General features: G+C 33.8%; 1 protein-coding gene across 1 annotated transcript in view; it reads right to left on the bottom strand.

Annotated features, from left to right (window-relative positions):
• Positions 1-14,797, bottom strand: part of LOC129227998 (aldo-keto reductase family 1 member A1-like) — a 150,128-nt gene that overhangs the window by 115,405 nt on the left and 19,926 nt on the right. Inside the window, exons 2-3 of the mRNA XM_054862626.1 lie at positions 14,202-14,372; positions 6,789-6,905 (exon numbers count right to left, since the gene is read on the bottom strand). Coding sequence (XP_054718601.1) covers positions 6,789-6,905; positions 14,202-14,372 — 288 coding nt within the window. The remainder of the gene's footprint in view (positions 1-6,788; positions 6,906-14,201; positions 14,373-14,797) is intronic.

The raw sequence follows: 14,797 nt of genomic DNA, 5'->3' as shown, positions 1-14,797 counted from the left end.
AAAATAATAATGCAAGTCATTTTTACAAATTTGATCTACACATTTTTTATATTTTGTGGTTTACCAAAAGTAAGTATTTTTATAATAAAATTATACAATGGGGTGGTTTCCTTCAGTCAGAAGTACTACTTTTAGTTATTGAAATGGATAGAATGAGCAAAAAAAATAACATGGGCCAAGAAACTACTTTCATTTTCCCAGCAGTTTTTTTTTAATTATTTTTTTAAAATGTACGATTTTTCAAACAAGGCGTGGTCTTTATGACATCACAAATGATGCAATTTGGCGCATTTTTCTACTACGTTTCCACGTTATGATAATCAAGCAGCGAATTGAAATTGCGCTCTACGCTTGCTATCAACCATACCGTTGCCAATACATGTGAGTAAAGATGCGAATTAAATATTTTGTTCTGTGAATGGCAACACTGAATGTCATTTCATCATTTGTGATGTCACACGACAGAAAAGTAAACAATGAAAGCTCAACGATTTAAGTAATTTTTTTTAAATATTAAACTTAAATAAATTAAATAAAAAATTGTTAAATCCTATGTTTTTAAGCATGCTGTTTCAGAAAAAAATACTTTCAAAATTTAGGAAACGACCCCATTCTTGTAAGTAAGATTTTAAGTCTTAATTGATATCTATTGATGTCCAGGTCAATACTTATTTAGTTAATAATGTTTTGATTTAGAATATTCACGCAAAGGCCGTAGCCGGATTTCTATGTTGAACATGCCTTTGCGGCTTTTTTGACTGGCACTTGGGGGATCATTTTGGTGTCGAATAAAAATAATTTAGCCAATTTTCAGCTCTTTATCTCAAACGATTTTCGAGTTTTTCAAAAAACACCCGTTTTTTTCGATTTTAATATTTTTTTCATAGTAAAAGTCAAAATTAATTAATGGTAACTTTGAAAAATTATTATAGTCATAATTTTTAAACGAAAAGCCGATTTTTGGCGATGGAAATTTTTTTTCAATTCTTTTCTGAAAAGTGTAACTCACCAAATTTCGTCAGAAAATGTCATTTACGCTCCTCTACAGGCAGGAATTTTTTCGATTTTTTTGAAGTGGTAGAACCATGCGAAGCAAATTAAAAAGTGATTTTTTTTTTTCATAATTTTGCGTTTAAACAAGTTTAAATATTTTTAATTACAAAAAGAATCATTTGAACAAAGTTAGTAAAAAATCGTCTGCTAAGTAAAAATGAAAATTTAAAAAAAAATATTTCGAAAATACTTTCTTACCAGAAAAAAACATAAGAAAACCAAAAAAAAAACTGAGACAGATTCTTCATGAAATTAAAAAGGAGTGTAAAAAATGATTAAAGATTTTTTAAATAAATACTCAATCCTAAATTGAACGCAGTTTTGAATAAGTTTTCAGTCTGGATCCAATAAAGACAAAAATTTCGAATATTAAAGTAACTTTTTTACACCGTTTAACATTTTTTTTTAAATAACTGACATTAGATATAATAATTTTCAACAATTTATGATGATTTTTTTAATTAAGGTTAATTTTCGTCACTGTCTTCATTTAAACCACTTTGACATTTTCAGCAATGAACAGACGACCCAATATTTCAGAAGGCAGGCTTTATTATTTTTGCCAAATATCGAGCATGAGACAGAAAATATGTGTCAAAATCAGCTGTCTCAAACTGTAAGACATTTAGCTGAGATGATGAATGAAGATGGAATGATTAAAAACCATTATGTCAAAATCGCATCTAATATTATAAAACTTGAAGTAAGATCACGACATATTAAGTCAAAAACACACACTGTAAACACGATTCAGAAACGTTCCTCGAAAATAATAGGCAGCTGATGTGCCCAATTTCTAACAATAAAATATCTTGGAAAAACCAGGTACATTTTCCGCTAAAAGTCAGTAACCTCTCTGAAAGAAACCTGGAAACTTTTTGAAGAAGTGCGAAGTCTCCCCTGTTCAAGCCAGTCATGTCTCCAGAACCTTGTAGAAAAATTAAGTAGGTTTAGTGTAATTGATTAGTACCTTCCATTACCAAGAAGACTCGATAAAAATCAGAACGACCACAGCTATGCAAGAAAGAACCAAGCTTATATCTTGCCTGCAATTCCTGCCTCGCAAGGCTGTAGCTATCCCTTGACCTTTTCACCCTCATTGGGAGCTTAGTCAATCTGGACAGACCCTTAAGCTACCTTAGGCTGATACACTTAATAAACACGCTCATTCAATCTTTAAACTGGTTGCTAAATATATTTTACACAACAGTGAAATTCTGCACGCGTGCAACATGTAGCGATTCAGGAAACTTTTTTGTGAAGATACTTGTTTTTACGGGGAAATAGATGAAATCGTGTGAAATCCCGAGACGTTTCACGGAAATAACCAGTAACGTTTCGGAATTTTTTTACAGTGCATAGTTGCTTTCTTGATTATCAGTCAAATAAGAATGACATCACTGGGATTACTCGATATTGTTGTGACTGTGCTAAGGGTAGGCGCTATGTTGGATATTGCTCACACATTGCTGCGGTCATATATTTTCTGTCTCATGCTCGATCTTTGGCAAAAATAGTAAAGCCTGCCGAAATATTAAGTCATCTATCTGTTCACTGATGAAAAAGTTAGTGTCGTTGTGAGTAAAGACAGTGACAAAGACTAACCTTACTTAAAAATCATTATAAATTGTTCAAAATTATTATATTTAATGTCAGTTATTTAAAAAAAAGTATGTTAAACGACGTAAAAAAATTACTTTAATATCCGAAATTTCTGTCTTTATTGGATCCAGACTGAAAAATTATTCAAAATAGCGTGGAGAAATTATATAATCGTCTTTATGTACACAATTTAGCATTGAATAATATTTATTTAAAAACTCTTTAATGATTTTTAATACTCCTAATAACTTCATAAAGGATTTGTCTCAGTTTTTTTTTTCTGGTTTTCTTTATGTTTTTTCTTTGGTAAGATAGTATTTTCAAAGTAATTTTCTTTTCTTTTTTTTTTTTTTAATTTTCATTTTTACTTAGCAGACAATTTTTTACTGACTTTGTACAAATGAATTTTTTGGCAATAAAAAGTATTTAAACTTGTTTAAATGCAAAGTTATGAAAAAAAAAACACTTTTTAATTTCTTTGGCATAGTTCCACCACTTCGAAAAATTCGAAAAAATTCCTGAATGTAGAAGACTATAAAAGACAATTTCTCTGACAAAATTTGGTGAGTGACACTTTTCAGAAAAGCATTGAAAAAAATTTATTTAAATTTTATTTCTGTCGCTAAAAATCGGATTTTCGTCTAAAAATTATGACAGTAACAATTTGTCATGCATTTTATTCCTAAGAATAAGGAGAAAATTACCATTCATTAATTTTGAATTTTACAATAAATAAAAATTAAAATCCAAAAAAAAAAGTTTTTTTTGGAAAAACTCGAAGGTTGTTTGAGATAATGAGCTGAATATTTGGATAAATTATTTTTATTCGACACTAAAATGATCTCCCAAGTGCGAGTCGAAAAAGTCGCAAGGGCAGATTTAACATAGAAACCTGCCTACGGCCTTTGTCAGATACACGCGAGGAAGAATAAAATAGCTTATTTCGTTTACTTAGTCATTAATTCATTGAATCATTTACTTATTTATTCGTTAATCAATTCATTCACCTTCCTTCCTTTATTAATTGACAGATTTATTAATTCATTTACTTATAATTTATTAAATCATTCTTTTGTTCACTCATTTATTTCTTCTGCAAAATTAATTAATATTTTCATTCATTCATACAATATTTTTCATATATTCATTCACCTGATGAAAAAGTTTTTTTAACAATTAATACAAAATATTTCTTTCATTTATCTTTCCATTTGACCCACAAAAAAAGGTGAGAAGGGGGATTTCTACCTTTTTTTTTTTTAAGTTGCGACTTTGCTTTGCCGAAATGAAAAACAAAGTTTAATGCAAACTTATTGAAATATATTGTTCTTTCTTTATGTACTATGAGTTTTTTCACAGACAATTTCCAATTTGTTCATTTTTCAAAGGAAATTATCTTAACTACAGGCCTAAATGGTGTCCGAAACTAAGGACGAACTTTAAAAATGAATGGTTCGAAAACAAATAAGGATAAAAAGATGTGGTTTGCACTGAACTAATAGAAAAGAAGCCGGATTTTGTGTGGCAATGAAACAAAAATAATTCTGGTTTCTAACAACAGATGGCGCTATAGCTTTTTAATTTTTCCATAATTCTTATAATACAGTTGAACTAAGAGGACTTTCTCAACTATGGACACCATTCCGAAAGGCATATGAGCTTCGACTACCACTACCTGCTTGCTCCTTTTTATATCCTTTGTTACTTTGCATGACCCTACATCAGAAATCTGACAGTGCCATCTATTGGTCACCAACAGAACTATTTTTGTTTCGTTGCCAGACAAAACCCGGGTTCTTTTCCATCTGTTTAGTGCGCTCAAAACAGACAACTGCGACCTACGTGATAGACGGGTATACAGGATAGGTGGGAAGTAGAATTCTCTTTTTTAAATTGTCAATAATTGTCTCAATAGTTAGTCTAGCTTATTGAATCAAGTTTTGCTATGGTATGCCAATAAACTTATGGTGTGTAGTTCGCAAATAAACATAAAATTCCAAATATGCTCTAGCATTTTGCGCGAGTGTTTGAGACACTGAAGACATTGAAGATTCCTCCAGAGCATCCAAAGTTTGTGGAGGGTTTTTGTAAACCTTGTCCTTTGCGGAACCCTATAAGAAGTCACAAGGTGAGAAGTCCGAACTCTCTACTATAGCACAAGTGTTATTACATTTCAAAAGAAGAAAACAGGTATAGTTAGGGAAAGCCTGAACTGGCCATATATTGTGAAGGCTACGCAGATCCTAATCATAGCATAGCTTCCAGGTTAGGTTGGCCCCAACTATACTTTCTGAGCTTTTATTTGTGGGGAGGGGATGTCAAAAGGACTCAAGTTTAATTAAGATTACTGCTCAAATGAACTGATGAGGTCGATGGCCTGTGAAAGTTTTTTTTTCTGTCAACTGTTATTATGCGCATCTCAAGCTACACCAAATAGCAGCATATCATAAAGCCCGACTGCGAAGAGTTGGCCCTTGGTCCCGCCTTGTTTCAGAAATATTCATTTTCGTGAAAGGGCGAATGGAGAGAAAAGTTCAAGAATGGAATTCGCAAGTACCTCAACGGTTCTAGAGCTTAAATACGTCTCCTTGGAATTTAAGAAATTAGCCGAAGAAGTAAAACATTTTTATTTTGTGCGGTTCAGGCAGATGTCTCACTGGTCAGATTACATCCTACGTAAGTTGGTGGTTCTTGGTTTTACTTCTTTCAGCAGCCATTGGTGAGAAACAACAACACCTCCTATGATTAATTTCAATTCAAAATTGGCGAGAATAGGGTTGCAATAGAGTGCGAAGCTTGTCATTTTTACTTTTCGCCAACTCAGTGCAGTTATTGCTGTAACGAAAACATTTCAGGTCTAAATAATCACATTACGAAAATATTCTAGGAGTAGGTTTTTTTTCCATATCGCCAAAATGTTGCTGAATTCAAAAATATAGCACGCGTCTTTTCTTCCTTTTGTACCTATTTTAAGGAACGGACTCGTTTTCTCAAATGATTGACAAGGGTCATTCGTTTGCGGTCGGACTATATCAACGCCCCCGTAATTCTAAATGCCTATCGCTTTTAATATAGAGCAAAAATGAAATCAAATCGAAGGAGCGAGAACCAGTCAATGTTGGTGGGGAGGCCACTGCTATCTATTGAAGGTAATAGAAATTAAAAGCGGAGAATTTGATCATTCGTATCTCCATCAGATGGCCGATGGGTTATGCTGTTCCCAGAATCATTACCATGTATGGATATTCAAAAGGCGAATGTTTGAATTCATCGCCATAGAAATGCCATCATTGTATTGCCGCTAGTTGGCGCTGTTCTCAATGTGGGCATTGACGGAAGTTTATTTTTTGAGGCAAATGCAATAGGCATTAAGTATTACACTGTAAAAACGATTCAGAAACGTTTTTGGAAAATAATGGGCAGCTGATGTGCCCAATTTCTGCCAGTAACATGTCTTGCAAAATCCAGGAATATTTTCCGTTAAAATTCAGTAACCTTCCTGAAGTTATCCTGGAAGATTCCTGAGAAATTCAGAAATCTTTCCGTTAAAAGCCAGTCGTGTGTCTGGAAAATTAGAGTAAATTTAAGAATGTATAATATAATAGCTCGGCATCTTCCTGATTTATCAAGGAAGTTCCAAGAGCATTATTGCAAACATGGCCAAAGCTATGCCAGAACTGCAAGTAAATGACGAGAATGTTACTTACCTGCAATTCTTGCAAAGCAAAGTAGTCCACACTTATTCGCTCCTTTTGAGAGCTTAATTAGCATGGGCGGGCTGCAAGTTAATGAAACCGATGCACTTTATAAATATGTTTAGTTAATTTTTAAACTGGGAGCTATAAATATTTTTCACAACAGTGAAAAGTCTGCATTCGTGCGACTTGTGGCAATTCAGGAAGCTTTTTGACAAGGATACTTGATTTTTCCACGAAGTGGATGAAAACCATTAAAATCCCGAAACGTAACACAAAAATGCACAGTAACGTTTCGGATTTTTTTACAGTGTACGGAAGCGTTGATCACATTAACACCCCCCCCCCTTTTTTTTTTTTTTGAAGAAAGTTTCGAAAATTTTCAGGAAATATAGATGTTTTTTTTTATTTTATAAAATGGAGAAAATGATCACTTACTTGCGCTGGTACTGGAAAATGTATCAGATATAAATCGATATAATTCAACTGCAAATCCTTCAGCGACTTTTTGAAGAAATATTCCACAGATTCTGGACGAAGACCGTTACATGGAAGCTGTAATGGAAAGATGTTTGGCATCATTTAAAATTATTTTACGCAACTTACGGCAGAAAGATTTTTTTGCCTAGATACAAGTCAAACTCAAATTTGATACAGTGAGTATAATTGGTATTCATTTTATTCAGCGGGTTAGTTAGCGGGTTAGTTTTGATGTAAATATAGTAGAATTTAAATGTAATCAGCCATTTTATTCAATATCCTTATTTTTCTCGCTAAATTTTCGAAACAAAAAAAAAAAAAATCAAAAATTGTCAGTTAACATTTTTATGGATACGCTGTAAATTTCCATGGTGCGCCTCCAGAATTGTGTAGTAGGTGTTGACTTTATAGTAGTAGTGACTTTGTAGTAGGTGTGGACTTTTTTAAGGTCGCTGTATCAAACCGAGATCCAGTTCGTGGATTTTTTAGATGTAGAAAATCCTTAGCGTCTATATCGTAAGATTATGCGGAATGAAAAAGATCATTTTAGTATTCATTTGGCTTGAATTTTATTGGCAAAATTAAATTCTTAGTGAAGTTTTGCATCGTGCTCGCTGAGGTGCCTCCAAAAGTGGGAGACTTTTTTTTTTTTTTTTAACACACAATTGAGGTTTATAGCTATTCTCAGCGGAGAAGCTTTTACCTCCAATAATCCAATTTTTTGACGATACCATAAATAAAGTCTTTTTCCGCATGTTGAGTGCTGCCATCTAGTGATACGTTAACAAGTTAACTTTTACATTGTTACAGTTGACTGCGAAATTAACGAAAAATTATTGACGGAAATTTTGCTGTAACTGTTTTTTGAACACGAAAATTGAGGAAGAAAGCTTTTTCTTTTTTTTGCTAGAATAAAAATAAGGACTCTGCTATAAAAAATATCAAACGTTGTAAATGATCAACAAAAATCCATAACACAATAAGAATTTATTTCTTGATGATTCAAACATTTCTTACTACACTACTCAAAAATTGACATTAGTAACCCCCCCTCCCCCCGCCCCTTTTTTTTAGGAAAAGACGGTGGAAAATAAATGAATAAATCAGTTTTACTAAAAAACATAACTTTTAGTAATGTTATGCTTTTATCATGAAAATAAAAAGTTTGACACTTTTTCCTGAAAGCGAAAATGAATAAAGTAATAAATATAAAAAGATATAAATTTGCAAAAGCTGGTACGGATGTATTTCGGGGTTACAAGGAACCCCATGTGAGCTTGCGGATTTTAAAACTCTACATCAGTCGATTGTCTCAGCTCACATCTTTTCTGCAATGAAATAATAAAAAAAGTATTCCCCGTGAGTTCAAAACGCGTGTCAGCGAGTTTTGGCAAATTTATTCTTGAAAAAAAAAAAAAAAGAAACAAACTTTTACATGTACACTTTAGTCCTTATTTTCCACTTAACTATTAGTGAGCTGAAAGTGAATGAAAATGTCTCAGTATCAAAATAAATAATAGAAATAATAACGCATTGAAAAGAAGAAAAATACCTGAAATGTAACTAAACAAATAAATTTTGCTAAAAAACATAACTTTCAGTAATGTGTCATGAAAAATAAACAGTTTGAAAATCAGCCTTGAAGCAAAAACGAAAACAAATGAATGAATAAATACAAAATGACAAAACATTGCATAAACTCGTTGGAACGTGTTTCGGGGTTACAAGGAACTCCTTTTTCCTTTCAAAACAGATGTGAGCTTGAGGATTTAAAAACTTCGCCCCAGTCGATTGTCTGTACATAAACAAGCTAACATCTTTTCTGCATTGAAAAAAGAGCTCCCTATGACTCCAAAACACGTGTCGGCGTGATTTTGCAAATTTATACTTGGGGAAAAAAACTTCGTACTTTTAAGTATTTATTTTACACTAAACTATTAGTGAGCTCAAAGAGAATGAAGGAGTGCCACAGTATCGAAAATAAGTAAGAGAAATAATAACACACTGAAAAGAAAAAATGCCTGAAATAAAATTAAACAAATAAGTTTTGCTAAAAAGCGTTACGTTCGGATATGCAAATATCATAACGAAGCAAAGTTTGAAAATTTTCTGAAAAGAAAAGCAATTAAGCAAAGTAAAAAAATAAATAAATAAATAAAAATAAATCTACTGAAGCTCTCGGACACGTGTTTCGGAGTTACGAGGAATATTCCCGCTAAAGTAAAGTTCAGCAGAAATGCACTGTGCTGATTGGTCAAAGGGCAATGCGCGCCACGAAACCATAAGGGGGAAAAAATAGCGCAGATAAAACTAATAATACAAAGAAAAAGAAAACATTGTAGGTGATTATTCATTTAAAAACAAAAATAGAAGAAAAAACAACGATTTTCAACAATAAACTTCAGGGAAAGGGGGTGGGTTTGGGATACATCGAAGGGAAAGAATATTTGCATTGAATGATCTCTTCAGGAATTTTTCAATGATTATGTAAGGTGATTGAAGAAAATGATTTAAATGAAAAGGGAACCCTTGAAACATGCGAAAAGAAAATTGTGTTTTTTGGTTTTCGAATGATGCACAGAGAAGGGAACGGGGAGGGGGAATCAGGCAAAAGGAACTTCAGCTAAACTTACAAAAAAAAAGGGGGGGGGGATCGCTTTTTGGCCACGAGTCTAAAGTCATGGGCTCATATCTATTTTGCAAGGAAAAAGCGGTTCCTTGTAACCCCGAAACACGTGCCCGAGAGTTTTAGTAGATTTATGCTTTTTCTCTTACTTGGCTTAATTATTTTTACTTTGCAGAAAATTTTGAAACTTTGCTTCGTTATAATAGTTACATGTCTAAAAGTAACACTTATTAGCAAAACTTATTTGTTTAATTATGTTTCAGGCATTTTTTTCATTTCGGTGTGTTATAATTTTTATTATTTATTTTTGATACTGAGGCATTATTTGTGCTCACTGATGGTTTAGTGGAAAATAAGAACTTACTAAAATGTATCAACAAAAGATTTTATTTTCCAAGTATAAATTGGTAAAAACTCGCTGACACATGTTTGGAAGTCATGGGGGATCTTTTTTATTATTATTTTACTGCAGAAAAGAAGTGAGCAGAGACAATGGACTAAGGTAGAGTTTTTTAATCTGCAAGCTGACATTTTTCTTGAAATAAAAAAGGAGTTACTTGTAACCCCGAAACACTTCCATACGAGTTTAGCAAATTTGCTATTTTATATTTAATTCATCCATTTTCTGTTTTGCTTTCAGGAAAAATATCAAACTTTTTATTTTCTATGATATTTTCATTACTAAAAGTTATGCTTTTTAGTAAAACTTAATTGTTCATTTAAATTTTTGCCGTATTTTTCTTATAGGATTATTAATATTAATTTTTGGATCACTGTGGTGAGAAAATTTTGAATTATCATGAAATTAATTGTTGTGCTATTGATTTTTTTCTCTTTTCTTTTTTTTTTTTTTGATCATTTTACAACGTTTGATAATTTTCATACCTGTGTCATTGTTTTAATTTTAGTCCACGAACAATCTAAAATATAATTGTTTTCATTTTAATGATTTGTTTCAAAAATTTCTAATTGTAAAAGAGAAGTGAAAAAAAAAAAAAAAAAATCCTTTATTTTCATTTTACATTTCTTTTCAATCTCGTTAATCCCCCCTCCAGTCTCCGCTGAAAAAAAAATAATTTGGATCGCAAGCTTTATTTTATCTATTACATCTTTTTATGGCTCTTCAAATGATCTATACAACTGCATTAAATGTCATATTTTTTACATTACTTTTGTAATGACTTATAAAAATCTCTAACGAACTTGTGCAGTTAGCAAATTTCATTGATTTTAACAGAAGTAATCCCCTCTTCGCTGCAGAAAGGATAAAAAGTTTTCATCCTTAATTAACCACTTTCGTACTCGAAAAATAGTTTTAACAAAATTCCAGTCAATATTTTTTCCGCTAATTTTGCAATCAACTATAATAAGCTAGAACTTAACTTGTTGTTCTATTACTAGATGGCAGCACAAGTATTTGTCGCGGAAAAAGACTTTATTTATGGTATCGTATTTTACGTTCCAGGACAGCACAAAGACAACACAATAGATGGCGGCGCCATCTATGGACAGTTCGAGAGAATTTAGAACCAGGCCAGGAGCCGAATAACTTCCTGGTCTGGCACCCCGAGAGGTATCGTTTCACTTGGAGGACATTGTGACCACTAGCATATTTAACGTCGCCCAGTCACCATTAATGACGACGGTGGATCTTCGACAAGTGGGAGACTGCGCGTCAAAATTCTCAAGTGGTAATCACCGACGGTGTTGCCATATAAAAAAATCGATACCAAATCCTGCGTAATGCATTACGTCACAAATAGGGTGGAACCAATACACACTCCGTAGAAACAAAGCAACAGTAGTTCCATGATGTGTCATTTTATTCTTAGGAAATAGAAAAAGGTTATTAGAGAGAGACTTTTCACCTTTCTCATTTGGATTATTAAATAATTTATCTTTCTCTCTTTCTCTGAAAAACTGAATTGAACATATTCGGTAAGTTACCGTCCTATAGCCAGGGCTAAGGCAGAAATACGTGAAATACACTTTACACACAGTGAATTTTAGACTTCACACTGTTGGGGAAAATATTTCTAGCTACCAGTTTAAAAATTAAATGAACGTATATATTGTATCGGAGATTGTTTATATTGCGATATATTGTGCGAATATTGTATCGGAGAACGTATATATTGTATTATTTGATCGGGATCAGTTCAGTTTTTCAGAGAAAGAGAGAAAGATAAATTGTTTAATAATCCTTTGAGAATTTAAGAATAAAAAAAATAAGTGTAGTATCTACAAAATCATGAGGAATAGAACAGAAATACGTGAAATACACCGCCAGCTCAGTCATGACTCGTCTGGTCTGTGCTAATTCTGTATTAGCTACCAGTTTGTTTGGTACTCCTGGCTTCCTTAAGACGTTTTCCATCTCCAGCACGGCCACTTTCCTATGCCGGGCTGATAAGTGCTAATAAGCATAAAACTGCAGTCCTCGGCTGGAAATGTCTGAGCTGGCGGTGTATTTCATGAATTGAACATAGTTTATTATCCAGAAACCCAATATGGTCTCAAAAGGATTCCATGCAATTTATGTCTAATATAAATGAGCACATTAAAACCACGCGGGGGGGGGGGGGTAAAACAAAGTCATCCAGCCATGCTTCCTGTGGCAAGCAATTTCAAACCGAAATATAAATGCAAAATTATTATTGCCTGACCAAAAAACAAGTATCAAGTGAAGGTTAATAAAACATACTATAACTCCGACACACTATGCAACGAGTCATGCAGGCCATAATGAGTAAAATAAGGGTACTTTTCAATCAAGGGTACGTTACTTGGTTTGGCGACATGTTTATTTTCTACGTCGGCGACAGTCAAAAAATTTGCTGAAAGCGATTTGCGATATCTACAAGCATGTGGCAACCCTAGAGTTTAGAAATTGAAGTTGCTAAATGTCACCAACGCCAAAATTTTTACTTTGCAATAGCTAAAAATAAACTCCCCAAAAATAACGATTGCTCAAAGTGACGTACCTTTAACGGAAAAGTACCTAAATAGGAAAAAATATAATAATAAATAACATATACACTCATACACACACACAAGCCTAATAAGGCAACAAGCAACATGTTATGCAGTGGTACGTTTTTGAGCAATCACGATTGCTTATTGTTCTCATTTGACTGTTTTGAATTCCTGGGATTTTATTCTCCCCCGCCTCCCTCTGCACCGTCGGCCAGCCGCCTCACGATGCTGCTCCTCTAGCGAAAACCGTCTCCAGGTTGCGTCACTTACTTGCCTACACTTACACATACACACACACACATACGCTTACACATACACCTACACACATACAAACACACGCATACACATCCCCCCCCCCCACATAAACACACAACTACCCACACACATACACATGTACTTACCCCCCCCCCCCACACACACACAAACACACACGCTTACACACACACACACACTCGTGATCGCGGAAAACATAATTTGAATTCAAGATGTCAAAGTTCAAATTAATTCCCCCCCCCCCTTTTTTTTCATGTGCTTCTTAGAAGTTTGTAAACACGCGAAAATCCGATATAAATAAAGACAAAATAACCAAAAATAAATAAACTGCCGCTATTTATCAAGTTTTCGAAATAAATTTTGAAATTTTTGCTTCTTAGTAGAAATGAATAACTACCGTTTATTCGTGGCATTCGTCTGGTTATCGCAAACCCAGATTAGACAAATTTACACACACACACACACACACGTAAGGACGCCACTTTGTATAAGCAAGAAAAGAAGAGAGTGTGAAGAAATATACAGGGTGATTATAATTAAAGTTCCATTTTCAAAACGCTGTAAAAATTAAACCACTGGTCAGAATGACGTCAAACTTCAACGGAATATTATCGAAGAAGGGGGGGGGGGGACTTGATGGCAGAAGAAAATAAATAGTTAAAATTTTTAGCAACAGATGGCGCTGTAATCATCATAATTTAATAATGTTTAACTACAAATGACAAATAAATCATAAAATATTACCTAAGGTGTAAACTACGCGTTAAAACACCGTACTACTTAGCATGCACGAGGGTACAGGTGTAATACTGTTAGTTAAGTAAGCCCATCCAACACAGCAAGGTCATATCACATCGGATGGAAAAAATCGGTTTTTAATTGTCCTGAGGCCGAAAACCGCGTAAAAAGCATCAGTAAAAATCAAATCGGTCCTTAGTTTTCGTGAGACTGGCGCAAAAGATGTTCAGTATGATGTACCCCCCGTTTTCTGTAACCAGTTGAAATCGAGAAACAGCATGCTCTACGACTGATTGAAGTGTTTCCGGGTCACGTTTAGAATATGTTGCGCGATGCATGCCTTCAGCTCAGCAAAGTTTGCAATCGGAGCACTGAACACAACAGCTTTCAGATAGCCCCATATCCAGAAGTCACACGGGTTAAGATCAGGTGATCAGGACGGCCAGGTCTTTCATTGAGACAGTCATAGTGAACTTCTCAGATGCGAAATGAGGAGAAAAAAACGTGTATTTGGCGTTTTTATAACAACTTCAATGAGTCGTACAGGTGTTTTGATTTATATATTCTGACACTTGCAGCGCCATCTATTGCTAAAAATTCCAACTACTTATTTTTCTTCTACCATACGTTTCCCCCCTTCTTCGATAATATTCCGTTCAAATTTGACGTCATTCTGACCAGTGGTTTTATTTTTAAAGCGTTTTGAAAGTGGAACTTTAATTATAATCACCCTGTATATTTGTTAATGATTCAATTACCTTAGTAACAATGAACAAATCTTCTCTTTTGACCTTTCCTGAGCTGATTACCGTCTGAAGAGCCCTGCCAATGAGAGCTTCGTTCCTGTATGCAAACGCTGTATCGATGTGCCTATATCCCGCATCTATAGCAGCAACTAATGTCTCAGCAACTTCCGTTTCATCTTTAGTCTGTAAACAGAAATAGAAAGTACAGACGAACCCGTTAACTAACAGCCTACGTAGTATCCCGACATTTCTCTCGCTTTTCAGCAATCAAAAAGATCGCTGATTGACCTCACTCCGACTACAGCGTGACTTCCAGTTTTCTATTGTCTTGTTGTGATTGCAGTGTAAAAAAATTCCGAAACGTTACTGGCAATTTCCATGGATCGCTTCGCGATTTCACAGCTTTTTATCAATTTCCAAGATTTTTACTAATTTTCTGAGAAAATAAAGTATTTTAGTCAAAAAGGTTCCTGAATTACTGCTAGTTGCACGATTTTAGACTTCTTACTGGTGGGGAAAATATTTTTAACTACCAGTTTAAAACTAAAATGAATGTATATATTTAATCTATCGGCTTTTGAGTAGTTACTTTTCATCTAGATTCACTG

The sequence above is a fragment of the Uloborus diversus genome, chromosome 8, assembly GCF_026930045.1.
Source record: "Uloborus diversus isolate 005 chromosome 8, Udiv.v.3.1, whole genome shotgun sequence".
NCBI classification, from domain to species: domain Eukaryota; kingdom Metazoa; phylum Arthropoda; class Arachnida; order Araneae; family Uloboridae; genus Uloborus; species Uloborus diversus.
The sequence above is the reverse complement of the archived record's forward strand: the minus strand, read 5'-3'. Positions and strand labels throughout refer to the sequence as shown.